At 33.2% G+C, this 14,542-nt stretch overlaps 1 protein-coding gene across 8 annotated transcripts in view; it reads right to left on the minus strand.

The window, feature by feature from the left end:
- Nucleotides 1–1,138: 1,138 nt before the first annotated feature.
- POSTN (periostin) overlaps nt 1,139–14,542 on the minus strand; it is a 34,102-nt gene continuing 20,698 nt past the window's right edge. The window contains exons 17-23 of one of the 8 annotated variants that reach the window (XM_019807011.2): nt 12,929–13,009; nt 9,879–9,968; nt 9,050–9,139; nt 8,259–8,336; nt 7,797–7,880; nt 2,816–2,857; nt 1,139–1,779 (exon numbers count right to left, since the gene is read on the minus strand). In XM_019807011.2, the coding sequence (XP_019662570.1) occupies nt 1,742–1,779; nt 2,816–2,857; nt 7,797–7,880; nt 8,259–8,336; nt 9,050–9,139; nt 9,879–9,968; nt 12,929–13,009 (503 nt within the window). In that variant the 3' untranslated portion in view covers nt 1,139–1,741. The remainder of the gene's footprint in view (nt 1,780–2,815; nt 2,858–7,796; nt 7,881–8,258; nt 8,337–9,049; nt 9,140–9,878; nt 9,969–12,928; nt 13,010–14,542) is intronic. The other 7 variants (XM_011233655.3, XM_019807012.2, XM_002926258.4 and 4 more) reach the window with 7 other exon arrangements.

Genomic DNA, 14,542 nt, shown 5'->3' on the forward strand with positions numbered 1-14,542 from the left:
TGTAGGGCATTAAAATTAGTAGTCTTTAAAAAGACTTTAACCTCATTCCTATTGTCCCGGACTACCATATTCAAAGTCCACCTCTGGAACAGCTGGCTCATCATCAAATGAAAACCTCGAAGGGGGCTAAATGCATAAGCCGACCTACTATTTGTTCTATGTAATTATCTTGGGATCTTCTGGACGATCATGAACAACATGCTGTCTGGAACACTCATCTTTGTTGCTGATGGTTTAGTATATTCTACCTGTACCACCTTCTATGACCACCCCCTCTGAATCACTTTGGGGTGATCGTGGCCACACTCCATCCAGTTGAGATTGAAGTTCCAAATTCTCTAGATGAGTACGGAGATGCTGGGGCATTTTGCTTCCTGGCAAGGGCTTTTTAAATGCTTTACATAAATCTCACCACTGTCCCAGACCAGAAAGCATTCTGGAAAACAAGGCTATTCAGTATTTCCTCAGTAAGAGTCACTGCCAGAATTTTCTATTTTACTTCTTCATCCTAACTGCATCTCAATGACCCTATGCTTTCACCTAGTCAAAAAAATTTCCAGATCCTTTAGTGATACCTTTGTCCCAGGTCTCTAATCCAAGCTGGACATCTCTGATCCAGACTGGTATCTTCAGTTTGGAGTTCCTCAGTTTTAGAAGCATGGTACAATTTTATTATACCGTCCCCTCTCAGTTTCTCATCAGTACGGGTTCTGCTCCCTGATCGCTTTCATTTCAATTAGACCAAGTGAGGATGATACTTGTTGAGATCTGACTGGATCAACTGATCTCTTTACCATTCTCTGCAAACAAATATTTTTCTTCCCCTCTTTTGCCATGCAATGGACTCTCACATTACTTCACTCTTAGTTAAGGGCATCTCTGTGGCTTTTCCTGTATCTAGCAAAAGCCTAGGAAAAATTGATTGATGTCTTGGTGTTTGTGTAGTACTGTTTATTCTTCTACTATAGCTCATGGTGAATTGTGAATTATTGGTGATTTGTCTCTTTACGCTTTGAGGACAGTAACTTTAATGAGTATTTGTTATAAAAAAAGAGGTATAAAGTCCTGTTCCCAAGTCCAAAACACTTATTAATTTAAACCTTGAGTTTTCTGAACTACCCAATTTAAAGTAATTCTGTTTATAACTGAAAGAAAAATGTTTTATTGAAATGTTTGAGATAACAATATGTATTGCAAAAAGCATATGACAAACATTTCAAGAGTACAAAATTAGTTGTAGAAATAACATAATTTACTGGTAAACCCACATTGTATTAGAAATGTGCAAAGCTTTTTGAAGTAAAAGTTTTTTTATTTTTTAATAGTGAGCACCCATTTTTATAACTTAGCTTCCCATGGAGAGGTACCTGCTTGCATTCATTTTATCTATCTCTTAGATTCAAGGCTCAATCTTCTCAATGGAATGTGAGATTTAAATTGTAATAAATCCGTTGACAAGAATTTTCTCTGATGGATTCCAGAGTTAGCCAGAATTTTTAATGTCAAGATGTAAAAACCTGTATGTAAGGTGTTCTATTTCCTTCAGTTCCTATCCCACAGGAGACCAACCCCACAATTTCATTCAGGGAAAAAAAGATGAAATTTGTATTCAGAAGTGTTCAATGATTGCTTTTTTGTGCTGGTGGTTCATTTCCTGAAGTCAATGTGGCTCTCATAATTTTCCTTTAATCAGGTTATTCATTTAAGGTTGTATAAACTTTGTTGTCTGGTTGCTGGATTTTCACTTAGAACGACCTTCTCTTGATCGTCTTCTAGATCCTGATAGGAAGAAGGGAGAATGCATAGATTGTAAATGTGATGAAACTTTAGGATTTAACAATGTGATATTCTGTGCATGACTACATCTATAAAGACCATTATTTCTTATCATAATAAACATAAGATTGTGTTTTCTCAGTCATATCCTCTGTTTGTGATGATGAAATCAAGGTTATCTTTTGATTGAACGTATATGAAAACAGCAATTTAAAATTTGAGGATTTTAGTTCTTTGAAAATTTGGTTGGATTAGGATGTTTAGAAGAAGTCCCTCATAAAACCTTCAGTTAGAAATTATTCATGCAATTGATTTTTAATTTCAAATGTCTGTGTTGGATTGGCTTAAAATCAGATATACCTATAATGCATTTTCAAGCCCTGCAATTTCTTTTGACTATAAATATGTAATTATTTTAGAAATTTCAAACTTATAATTTATTCTAAGTTCTACATGGAAAGTCTTTGATTATTTAATGTATCAGAATTCAAGGTAACCTAAGTGAAAGTTTAGAAAAAGCATGTTAAGTATAGTTATGAAAAATATTATAGTGCATGGGTGATACGCATATGTGTATAATCGACACATTATATCAAAATTTTGTACAAAGTTATATGAATACCTTTCTATATGTGTAGAGTTTTTAATTTACTTATGTTTCAAATCATAGCCTGATCTCAAATAATAATATTTTTAGAGAGTTCAGGTAGCAACCAACTTTTGCTTGGGTCATATTCACGGATTTCTTTTCAACTTAACTCTACTTGAGTCTACCTCAGTGCTACAAAAAATCTAGCAGTTCACGTGAGTATAATTGCCCTTCCTTTAACATTTGTTATCCTTAGATTTTACTAATAGAGCAGAGCATGAATAATTAATTTTCTGATTTTTATCATCAAAATACTTTGCCTCAAATTTACTGACTTTTCTCCCTAAAAGACAACAAAGTCCAATAAAATATATTAAAACCCCACCCTTTGGCTTCTCCTAACATAACAAAACATGTGTCCCACATGCACATTACTATCAACACATTTACCTTGAACTCTTTTGTTGGCTTGTATCTTCCTCACAGGTGTGTCTAAAATTAAATAGCTGTAGTTAGAAACACTTTGAAATTATGGCTAACATCAGACAGGAGACCATAAGTAAAGAAAAGTATAAAGTTTTAAAGTAAGCATCACTTAAACATGTAGATTTTCTTTTGGAACAGTGAGACTTTTTCATTGGCCACAGACATTTGTTTTCCACATATAATGAATGCTTGCTATTTCCAAAACATTGTTTCAGTATGGCATTTGGAGCCCCATATAATGTGTTATTTTTTCGTAGAGTAAGTGGCTTACATTACTTTTTCACCTTTTCTATAAAAAGCATTGCTTTATGACAAAGGGATGTTTAACATATAAAGTTTAGCAGAACTTTTATTTCAGAGATATCCAGTCATTTCTCCAGTCATTCCTATTTGTGATGTATCAGACTTCTGCCTCTGTAAAATTCTCCTTGTAAATTAATTCATGATTACCTTATCAAACATGAAGACAACAAATAGCATTGGCCTAATAACTTTAGAAATATAATATTAACCAATTCAGGAAATGTGTGCCAACATACTCCCAAATTTATCTCTAATCCTACAAGATCATTTATCAAATACTAGTTAAAAATAATAAAAGCTTTCATATTTAAGAATTTCAAGTGTTTCATAACTATGCAGTTTTTTGTTTATAGTTGCAAACTATTTCCCAAGTCCTTGTTTTTCTTTAACTCATCAGCAAGACCTAATTCATGTTTTCACTCTGCTATCCGATGCGTAAGATCAAAGAGAAAATGTGGTTCCTACAGTGACTTCATTTTTCTGCTCACCTTTAAAAATGTTTTTTCTCCAAATTTTGACTTCTTGCTTTTATATATTATCTATACCCAATAATCAGGTCAAAATTTTTCTATTATATATATTTTTTCAATTCTGTGAAATTCCATTAAAAAGTAATGCAAGAAACTACCACCAACAGTAATGTTGGCTGTATGTCACCAAGAAACATTTTTAAAGTGTTTGAATAAGTTTGTTTCTATGTGGCACATTTCCAATATGTTTTTTCCCACAAAATATAAGGTGTATAACCATTTATAGTATCATGTTAATACTATAATACAGAACTGTAGAAAACCTCTTTAGATTGGATAATAGGGGAAAGTTTGAGATAGTATTATTATAGAACATGCTCCAATTGATATATTTTCATTAACTTCAGGTTTATTTGGTAACAAAATAATGGCTTATAAAATATTAATCAAGAGGGGCACCTGGGTGGCACAGCGGTTAAGCGTCTGCCTTCGGCTCAGGGCGTGATCCCAGCGTTATGGGATCGAGCCCCACATCAGGCTCTTCCTCTATGAGCCTGCTTCTTCCTCTCCCACTCCCCCTGCTTGTGTTCCCTCTCTCTCTGGCTGTCTCTATCTCTGTCGAATAAAGAAATTAAAAAATCTTTAAAAAAAATATTAGTCAAGAAAAGATGGATCCAATCTTTAATCAGTGACTAAGACCATTGTTTATAATGGACTTATTTTTTAATTTCTTAAAGATTTCATTTATTTATTTGAAAGGGACAGAGAGAGAGAGAAGGAGAAGGCGGAGGGGCAGAGAGAGAGGGAGAAGCAGACTCCCTGCTGAGCAGGGAGCCTGATGCTGATGCCAGGGCTCAATCCCAGGATTCCAGGATCATGACCTGAGCTGAAGGCAGATGCTTAACCAGCTAAACCACCCAGGTGCCCCTATAGTGGACTTATTAAACTCCAAGTAACAGTTATTGTATAATTTAAAACAAGGTCACAGAAGTATTTGCAACATTACATTTCAAAAAAACACTTATACTCAGATTTTCTTTCATACACTTGACAGCATCCACTTAATGAAATTAAGTAATTTGTTAATTTATTACTATTTTGCTATGGTACTAGTAAAATAAGAAGTATTAATTGTGGCAAAACAAAATCTTAAGAAGAAAGCCTGAATAAAGTGCAGAAAATCAGATTTGTTCCCAGTGGCTCTCTGCTACCTCAAAATGAATGAGAGTCATATCAAGTCATGCTTAGAGAAGCAAAATGTGGGAAGATAAACCAATCATATGAATGATCCCACACAAATGCCGTACTCTACCATGTTTCATGAAACATGCAAAGTGCCCCAGCCCAATTATTTATGACTTTTGCATATTTATATGGCTGTGACTCTCAGAAATTTAAATTAGGTATAAAATATTACTTTCTTAAGTTTATATTATGTAAGTATAATTGGCCATGATATTAATGATAGTTGACATTACCTGGAGCTCGTATTTGCCAAGCAATATTCCAGGTGCTTTTCATACCTGAACTCATTAAGATGTAGGTAACATTACCATCCTCATTTTCAGATGAAGAAAGCAAAGCAGAAAAGAATCAACTTACTTAAGTAGTGTGAGTTGGAGCCCAGATCAAAAGCCAGACCTACAAGCTGATCCCTATTCTCTACACAGGCTTTACATGTTGTATTGGCAGATTTGTCAAAACCATCCAAAATAACATCTTTTTTGTTCCTTTCTCTATAGGTTGATATTCTCCCTTAATTACTTTAGTAGTTTCAGTAATGTAGCTTTACCTAAGATAAGTGTGAAATTCTACACATTTCATGAGAAGATTTTTTGAGTTAAGGGCTCTGCAATACTTCAGTGATGAATCACAATATTGGCACCGAAAGGACAACTTAGCCACGTTACTAGTCATGACTAAAATAATTGAGGAATACACTCAATTCATCAAAATGTACTCTGTGTACCACTATGAACAGTCTAGGTTGAAAACTCCAGACTTTGAGATGAAGACTATAGTTAGGATAAGGATCAATGATCTATATTCTGAAAGAACAAAGGCCAGTCTTGCATGATGTAATCTTTATTCACAGCAACTTCTTTGTAAATACATATCTCAGGATCCAGACACTTGTAACTCAGTGATAACCCACTGATTTTACAGGGCTAGAAAGAAAACCTACCATGTCCAATTAATGTTCAGATACTAGTAACTACACTGCTTATATTGTCTGTATTATGGGAAGAAAAAAACCTTAGAAATGTTTTGATAAAAAATTATGATGTGGCATTGTGGAAATTAATGCTTTATAGATATGTAGAGAAGCCAAATATTGAGAACTAAAGGAATCGACCCCCTGGGATAAAAGAAACAGAAGTTAAAGATTTCATTAACTAAAATTAGAATATCATATTCTTATAGCAGATATTTTCTTTTGCCTGAAGTTATTGTTATGTCCTTAGTTCATTGTTTATAATCAACTTGTTAAGTGGGGCTTATTAAAGGAGAAGAAAACATACTTACCTGAAGTTTAAGCCTAAATAAAGTAAAGCAATGTATATATAGGTACAGCTACTAAATGATTCATTCTCTAGAAAGCACTGCCATTCTACAAAGCTGCTTACTATGGTAAAGACTTAAAAAAAAAAAGAATTCAATTTAATCTTCATAATATCTTCACCTCTTCCCACAAATCCCTGTTTTCCTAGCAGACAGTTAAACATTTGTGGGTAGATGAGTGAATTCTGTATTAGATCATACAGAAAACCTTGGTTCTTTTATGGGTTTGGCTGTGTCACACACTCCCTGCAGTCTGAAAGGAAATCTTGTATTTTTCAGACACACATTTTTTCTATTGAGGGGAAATTCAATCATTGGTTCAATAAAAATTATTTATTTTTACTATCGCTGAACAGTCTCAACACTATATAAAGAGATTTCATTTAGGTTAAAATAAAGAATAAAGAAACGATTGCCTATAATATGTATGGTTCCAAGAGAATTTATATCTTCTTGAACATAGGGATACAATTTAAGCAGAAAAGCCATCTTGGATGAAATTTTGGATAACTACCAAACTGCAGTTGTGTTTCTCAATTCATAGTATATTTCAGGAAGCATATTTGACTTTTCTGAATAATTTAAATACTTGTTTCTCTAAAGCAATTTGTCGTCTAAATACTTTGTTGGTAGTAAAATGCACTAAAAGTTCATTTATTCAAATGCCAATTACCCACATTTTATCTTACTAGCATTTACTGTTTTTTCAAATAATTATCCTTTAGAGTTTGTGTAAGATTTTGAATTCTTTTTTTTTTCCTCCTTTGCTTTTAAAAGTAGATCCTTTTAATGCCAGAGACAGAGAACATTCCATACTTTAAAGATTAATTTCATATGCAAAATAATTTACATCTCCAGGTATAGATTATCACACAAACTGTTAGAAGAAACAGATATCCATTCTCAAGAATGTAGTTTGGAAAAGAAAATCACTAAATGCACTGTTTTTTTTTTTTTTTGCTAGATCTATGCACTTAAAAAATCAATAAACATGCCTTTTGTTATTGTTTTGGGGGCAGTGAATACATTTTTTTAAATATAAAAAGTATGTCAATTTGGGCTTCTTTAAACAGCTACCAATTTAAAAACGTATTCTCCTGTCAGATACTTAAAACATCCTTACAATTATCTGTATCAAAGAAAAAAAATATTCATTGCTCCCCAAGTTTTATACCATAGAACTTTTTATTTTTTTTTTTTTTTTTTTTTTTTTTTTTAAAGATTTTATTTATTTATTTGACAGAGATAGAGACAGCCAGCGAGAGAGGGAACACAAGCAGGGGGAGTGGGAGAGGAAGAAGCAGGCTCATAGCAGAAGAGCCTGATGTGGGGCTCGATCCCACAACGCCAGGATCACGCCCTGAGCCGAAGGCAGACGCTTAACCGCTGTGCCACCCAGGCGCCCCTACCATAGAACTTTTTAAAGACTGTTTAAACTAGTAATCATTTCTTCATGATTATTATTGAACCAATCAATCTCTTAAGACAACACACCATGTTGTCTTTGTCAACCTTAATAAGAGAAAAACCTGAATGCTCAGTCTTTAAAAAGTTGAAGAATTCAGTCTCCAGAACCTGGTAAGCGGGTTAGTTGTTTCCCTTTTACTAACCTCCCTGAAGCAGTCTTTTAATTTCTTCATCTTCAAATAAATGACCATCACCTCCTTCAATGAATTTGGTGACCTTGGTGACCTCTGAGAGGATACATGTTTATAGCAGAAATTGGTTTATGTAATAAAAACACAGGATGCTTGATGTGATACATAATGGCATCTGGCTAACAATGAATTCCAGACCAACACTTGATTCTTCCTCCAGTTTTAGTGCTGTTTTTGATAAGCCTAATTTCTTATAAAGTTATTGAATAATATATAACAAATAAATAACAAAACAATCAACATGACTGTCATTTGAGTTTCGTTCTCTATCTTTGGACATTTTTCATATGTTGGCATGGAATTTGAACAAAGGAATGAGATACAGTAGAAAATATGTAAAAAGCCTCAAAGATTACTTTAGACATTGAAACAGCTTAGGTAAAGTCACATTCTTATTTTTCTAGACATGCTGACCTTCTTGCAACAATTTCTTCAGAGTTTCTTCTGTTTCTCCACCACCCGTAGAAATCCTAGTGTATTTTATTTCAGGACCTGAAAAGAAAGACAATTTTTTAAAAAAGGTCTAAAATAGCAGTAGACAAACTTCCACTCTGAAGGGCCAGAGAGTAAGTATTTTAGACTTTCTAGGCCATATGACTTGTGTTGAAGCTATTCAAGTAGTCACTGTAGGGTCGAAACAGTTACAGACATTATATGAAGTGATGGTCACACTGGGTTCTGATAGAACTTTACATACATAGGTGGCACAGGCCATAGTTGCTGACTGCTCACTTAAACAAATACTTGTAAAATAGCTGAATTCAGAATTTTAGGCTAATTCATTAGTGGGAGACTAACACAGCGGTTTACTAAAATTAGATGTCAGTTGTCTTATACAAACTTGCATATATTTTGGTATGTAGACGTGTAAACCTTAAGCTAAATAGAAAATCAAAGGAGGGAGTGGTTTTTCTTCTAGGATTTATTAACTCATAAGTAGCAAAGTGAAAATATTATATAATATGTATGAATCTGCATAATAAAAATGCATGCTTATAGATTTGTCCACAAATTCCAATTCAGAGAAAAACATGGATTATATATTTAGAATAATATTATTTCTGCCAAAAAGAACTAACTTCAGTAAACACCATGAAAATAGCTTAGTTTCTCTCATGATTCTTATAGAGAGAGATATTTTAAGATTTAATATGGTTTTACCTTTATAATTCAGGCATTATTCCATGTATGGAATCAAAGTTTACCTGTAATGATTCGTTCTTCCCTTGTCTCTTTTTCAGTTATTTCCACAGGCACTCCATCAATGATTTTAGTGTATTTTTTAATAATTGGCTCTAAAATAAGGGAAGAAAAATGCATTTGATGCATCCCCTTATGGATACATAAGCTAGACATTTTCTGATTAAGTATATTTCTCAAAGCAATAGCACTTAGAATTCACTCATAATCATTCTGGGGACATATCTCAAATAGATTCAGGTCAACAAATGTCTAAATGGTAGAGTTATGTCCTGAATCTTGGGTGAAGGAAAGAGCCAGCTGGCAAGTTAACTCTCCATGTCTTACTGTCACACTCGTTTTCTGACTGTGGAATGAGTATTTAGAATCTTTGGTGACAACCCAGGGAACTCTACATTATTACAGTGGGAGCCCTATCATCAGTCTCAACAGTGATTTATTAGTCAATCTTAACACAATGACCATTTTTTCTTTGAAGTCTAATAGATAACTTTGTATTGACATTATTGTTAGTCTATTTCATAATCATCACTGGCGTATGCACAGCAATGATGGTTTTGTTGGATCTGGTGACTTAATGGGTAAATTAGTTCCAAGTAGCTAAATTATTTTAACTTCATTAAAGGTAATTTGCATTTTATTTGACTGGAAAAAAATAAAAAATTAAAAAATTAAAAAAAACACCTAGCAGGAAGAGCCCATGAGATAAATATTCCCACAATTTATATAAAACAAAAGCCAAGAGAAAATATCAGATGTTCAATATATTTAACCAACTGTTTCAAAATAATCACAGTGATCCTAACTAGACTTTTGGAAATACATATAACGCACCTCCATGGATCACTTCAGTTACTGTTTCACCTTCTTTAATCAGTCTGAACTCAGGTTCACCTTCAATTTTGACCTTTGTTATTGTGGGTCCTGAGGCATTGTTTTAGGAGACAAATTATCATGTTAAAGCAGTTCTTTAACTTTAGCAGAACAGGAAATTTATTTTAACATTCGGTGTTATTCAAACATCAGAGTGGTTTCAGGCTTAATGAAATCGGTTTTAAACATTTCCCATTGTCTTCAAATTAGGCAGTATTTATGAGAACAAATGATTCAGTCTATTGGTGTGCTGCTAAAATTACTTTCATCTGTTTTAGCATTTAGCATAAGTCCATCCATTTATTTGTAGTCGTAAAGTAGGATCACACACGGTGTTACATACTTTGTGAATCATATAGTATGTATGAAATTGAGTTGCTCTAATGGTAACTAGTGTAGATCTTACTTTACTATACTAGTATCATTGATTACTCTTTCCTTATTAAATTAAATTTAATTTTTAATTACTCAGTATTATATACATTTTATCAGATGGGCATAAGACTGAACATTAAAAAATCTCAACTTTATGCCTATATTTAAGACACTGAATTTCAGGTTTTATGGGAAAATGGATTTGAGTACTTACCTTACATGTGAAAATGATGCAAAAATTTACTAATAATAATTAAATAGTCCTTCAAATGCAAGAGTTAAATAAATGTTGCATTTGACTTACAAAATGATTTCACTCCCAGAGAAAATCATTTTGCATGTTAGAAAGCTGATTACTACATTAGTTAACCAAGACTATTTCATAGAGAAGAAAAGTAAAGTTCAGTACATTTAACTCATACTGTAACACCCTTCAACAGTTGAATATCACTATATTTGATCTTTGAGAGGATTTATTTGCTTACCGAGAAATTGTTAATGTACACCATTACCCAGAATTAGTCTAAAACTACTATAAAATAGTGAAAACAATTATTCTTTCAAATAAGGAGTGCTTCATACCATAATATTTGATTTACTGGGTCAAGGGATATTGAGTATCAAATGCAAGGCCAGGTTTTTAAGTCTAGAAATTTCAAAAGGAAAATACACTTAAGGAGTTTAAGAACAAGAAATGAGTCAATAAAATATCCAAATTGGCATTTCTTTGGAAGAGCCTAAACTGAAATTTCAGAAACACCCTCTATCATTATGCTCTATGAAGGCAGGGATTTTTATCAAATCTTTTTTGCATATTTACTCCCTGCACCTAGAAGAGTCCCGGCACAATAATAAGATGCTCAGTAAATATTTGTTGAAATGAATTTCGGCTGATTTTTTCTTAATTCTATAATTTGGTTAAGTACCTTTTATAAGAAACATCTTAAAACTGTGTTTTGGAGCCTAATACATTTAGAAGGAATTCAAGAATCCATCAGTGAACCTGCAAAAGTTCAATGAGAAGGAAATACCAGTAGTAATCTTAGAGCTGGACAATTGTAAATGGCTGCCACAATAATTATTCGTTTCCTTCAGTACATTACACAGAAGTAAAACTTCTGAATTTCTGAACTGAAGAGTTTTTAACACATAGGTGACATGACCCCATTTTTCATCCTTGCTCCCTTTATAGGAAGAATCCAGGTAAAGTTGATGCTTCACTGTGTTCCTTATTGAAGAAAGATTAATACAGTAGATTCCCACTGACAAAGATTGGGAAGATAAATGGGTTGAATGAAGAAGCTTGAAAGAAAAGGTAGGAATCTTTGAAAATAAGAACAGCACATGTGAATGATTTTGATTGTAGAAGCTGTGTACAAGTGATCATACAAAGTTTTAGGGGATCTAATTTTAAAAACAGTACAAAAACGTTAAAATCGAGTGTAGTACCAAGAATCAGTTGATCATTTTTTGTTCAAATGATCAAGAAGCATTTTGTCAACAAAAAATTTCTATGATATAATTTCTTAAGACACCAAATTCTCATCAAAATATAAAAACAATCAAATGACCATAGGTATTTTTTAATAAGCAGAGATTTCAAAGACTATGTCAATTTTAGTTCTCAAGAAGAAATAAAAATATAGATAACTAATCAGCTAGGAAATAAACTTTTGCATACATATTTCCAATATCTAGATGTAAATCATAGCTTGCCTTTAAAGGAATAGACAAAAATATTCAAGAAATTGCCATCTCAGTTAAGAGGATGAAAAGAAATATCAAAAACAAAGAAAATTAAAATAAGAGTTTTCTTGAGATTCAACTGAAAACATGATTTTTTCCTTTTTTGGAAGACCATTTGTAACCTTCTTACAGAATGAAGAAGAAAACTTAGACTTTTCTCTTTGGCAAGTCACCCCATTAAGATGCTTGGACATAAAAACAAATCATTCTTAAGGTCTGACCCTTGGTAATAATTAAAATACATGAAACAAAGGTGGCATTAAAGATGTTGATGGAATTGGCTAAAATAAACAGACAGTAAGGGGAGAAGTTCAGGACTCCAATTAAGAATTCTAAGGTTTGACTCACTGCACCAGCTACTTATTCCCTCTTCTGTTTCTGGTGGTCTAATTTAAAAATATGTCATATGTCGTTGTAATTTTAAAAGCTTTCAACAATGTATAGCTTCAGTGCCCTCTTAGGTCCTTGAATGAAAAATGCCTGTACTTTTTGGAAGAGCTTCTTATAACAAGATACCATGTGGGGAGATTGGAGATAAACCTACCAAAAAATACTACGAAGGAGTTTAACTGCAGTAAAAAAAGCTAGAGATTTATTTATTTGTTTGTTTGTTTACTTATTTGTTTATCTGGGTACTAGTGCGAATGCAATGGCCAATTAGGTTCAAATGAAATCAAGTACAAGCAAATGTACTGAAAGTATTAGGAATGCACCATCTACTCTGCTAAATAATTTGCATTCTGCATTCTGCAATTACATGAGCATGCCATTGATATAGAAATATTTAGCATGTTAGTTTCAAAAAGAATGTAGACACATTCATAGAAATCAGTCTATTATTTGGATTTTTTTTCACAATAAAAGGAACCATGTATAACGTTGATTTTTACCTTCAGTTTTGATAATAGGCTGAAGACTGCCTTCAATCACTTTAATTTTTGGTTCCACAACTTTGGTTATAATTTTAGTTGCTGAAAGCATAGAAAGTGGAACATAAATGATGTTTACATAAAAACAACCTGAACAAAATTGTCCTCTTTTTTTTTTTTTTTTTTTAGTCTTTGTTGGGTACTGAGGTATAAGTTGTGGTAATGTGTTCAGGCAGTCAGATACAGGAAATATTCATGGAACGTTATCTATTTATCTTCTCATGTCCAGATGGTGTACTCTGAATTCCAGTGACTTGGGTTTGTTCCAGTGAAATATATACACGTTAAGTGAGGAATGCTATCTAGAAATCTGTAATTTTGAACTGCACCACTAAAGCTCTTTACCTTCTTTTGTACTTCTTGAAAATATTGGCTGCATAGCAACAGAAGACAAATAAACATGATTAATTTCATGCAATTCATAATGTCTTAAATTGCATTGTTGGATTCTTTCTCAAAAGAAAAAATTGAAAGACAAAGACAGGATTTTTTTTTCATGCATCTGATAACAGTGATATAGAAAGGAAAATATGAAAAATAGTTCAGAATAATTAAACATAAAAATAAATTTCAGCCAACCAAATATGAGCTCTATGCAACAAACATGATATGATCAATGTTTAAGTTATCAACTAAAATGTCTTTAATTTTCAGCTTTAATATATGATCTTTTTTTAAGATTTTATTTATTCATTTGAGAGTGAGTGAGAGAGAGAGAGAGAGAGCACAAGCAGGGGGGAGGGGCAGGGAGAGAGGAAGAAGCAGACTCCTCCTGGAGCAGGGAGCCTGACATGGGGCTTGATCCCAGGACCCTGAGATCATGACCTGAGCCGAAGGCAGACACTTAACCAACTGAGCCACCCAGGCACCCCCTATCATGATCATTTCTTCAAAATTTAAAAGTTTGTATTTTAAATGTGTGTCATTCACCCAACTAAAACAATAATACGCAAAATTTATTTAAAATAGCAAACTCTTTGGCTTTTGGTGGTAGAGATTAACTGGAAATGTGCCTCTGGAGCCTTCAGCCAGGGCTACTGGCTTTTGGTCATTTCTAATTAAAAGCCTTAAAAGATAGCTCCATTAGATAGTGGGGCTGCACTAAAGCTAGCCGTGCAATCACAATAGATTGTGTTGACACAATAGAGGTGAGATTTAGCACAGTTTGGGTTTCTGTCACATTCTCACCTCAAGCTTCTGAAATGTCAACTTTTTAAAATTCATATGGTTTCGAGATCTTAATTGTGACTGTTTCCATCATATCAAATTTTTTATTCTGAAATCTTGAATTATGAAGCTCTAAAATATATCAAATCTAGGCAGCCAATTACTGATCCCACAAGTGGTTTGCCACAGAGGAGGAACCTTTCCATGAAGGCAAATCCACAGAGGTCTCTGCTGCTATCAAAATGAGTTAATTACTTTTAGCTTAAATCGTTACTTTTTATTAAGGAACTTGAAGTGTACATGTTTAGTTCGTTGGTAGTTTTGTTTCAGTCTTGCTTGCCTGAAGAATTAGAGTTTTGACAGGTCCCGGACTGAGGATTACATACTGATTTTATTCTGCTGTACTTC

Source organism: Ailuropoda melanoleuca, chromosome 7 (assembly GCF_002007445.2).
Source record: "Ailuropoda melanoleuca isolate Jingjing chromosome 7, ASM200744v2, whole genome shotgun sequence".
NCBI lineage: Eukaryota > Metazoa > Chordata > Mammalia > Carnivora > Ursidae > Ailuropoda > Ailuropoda melanoleuca.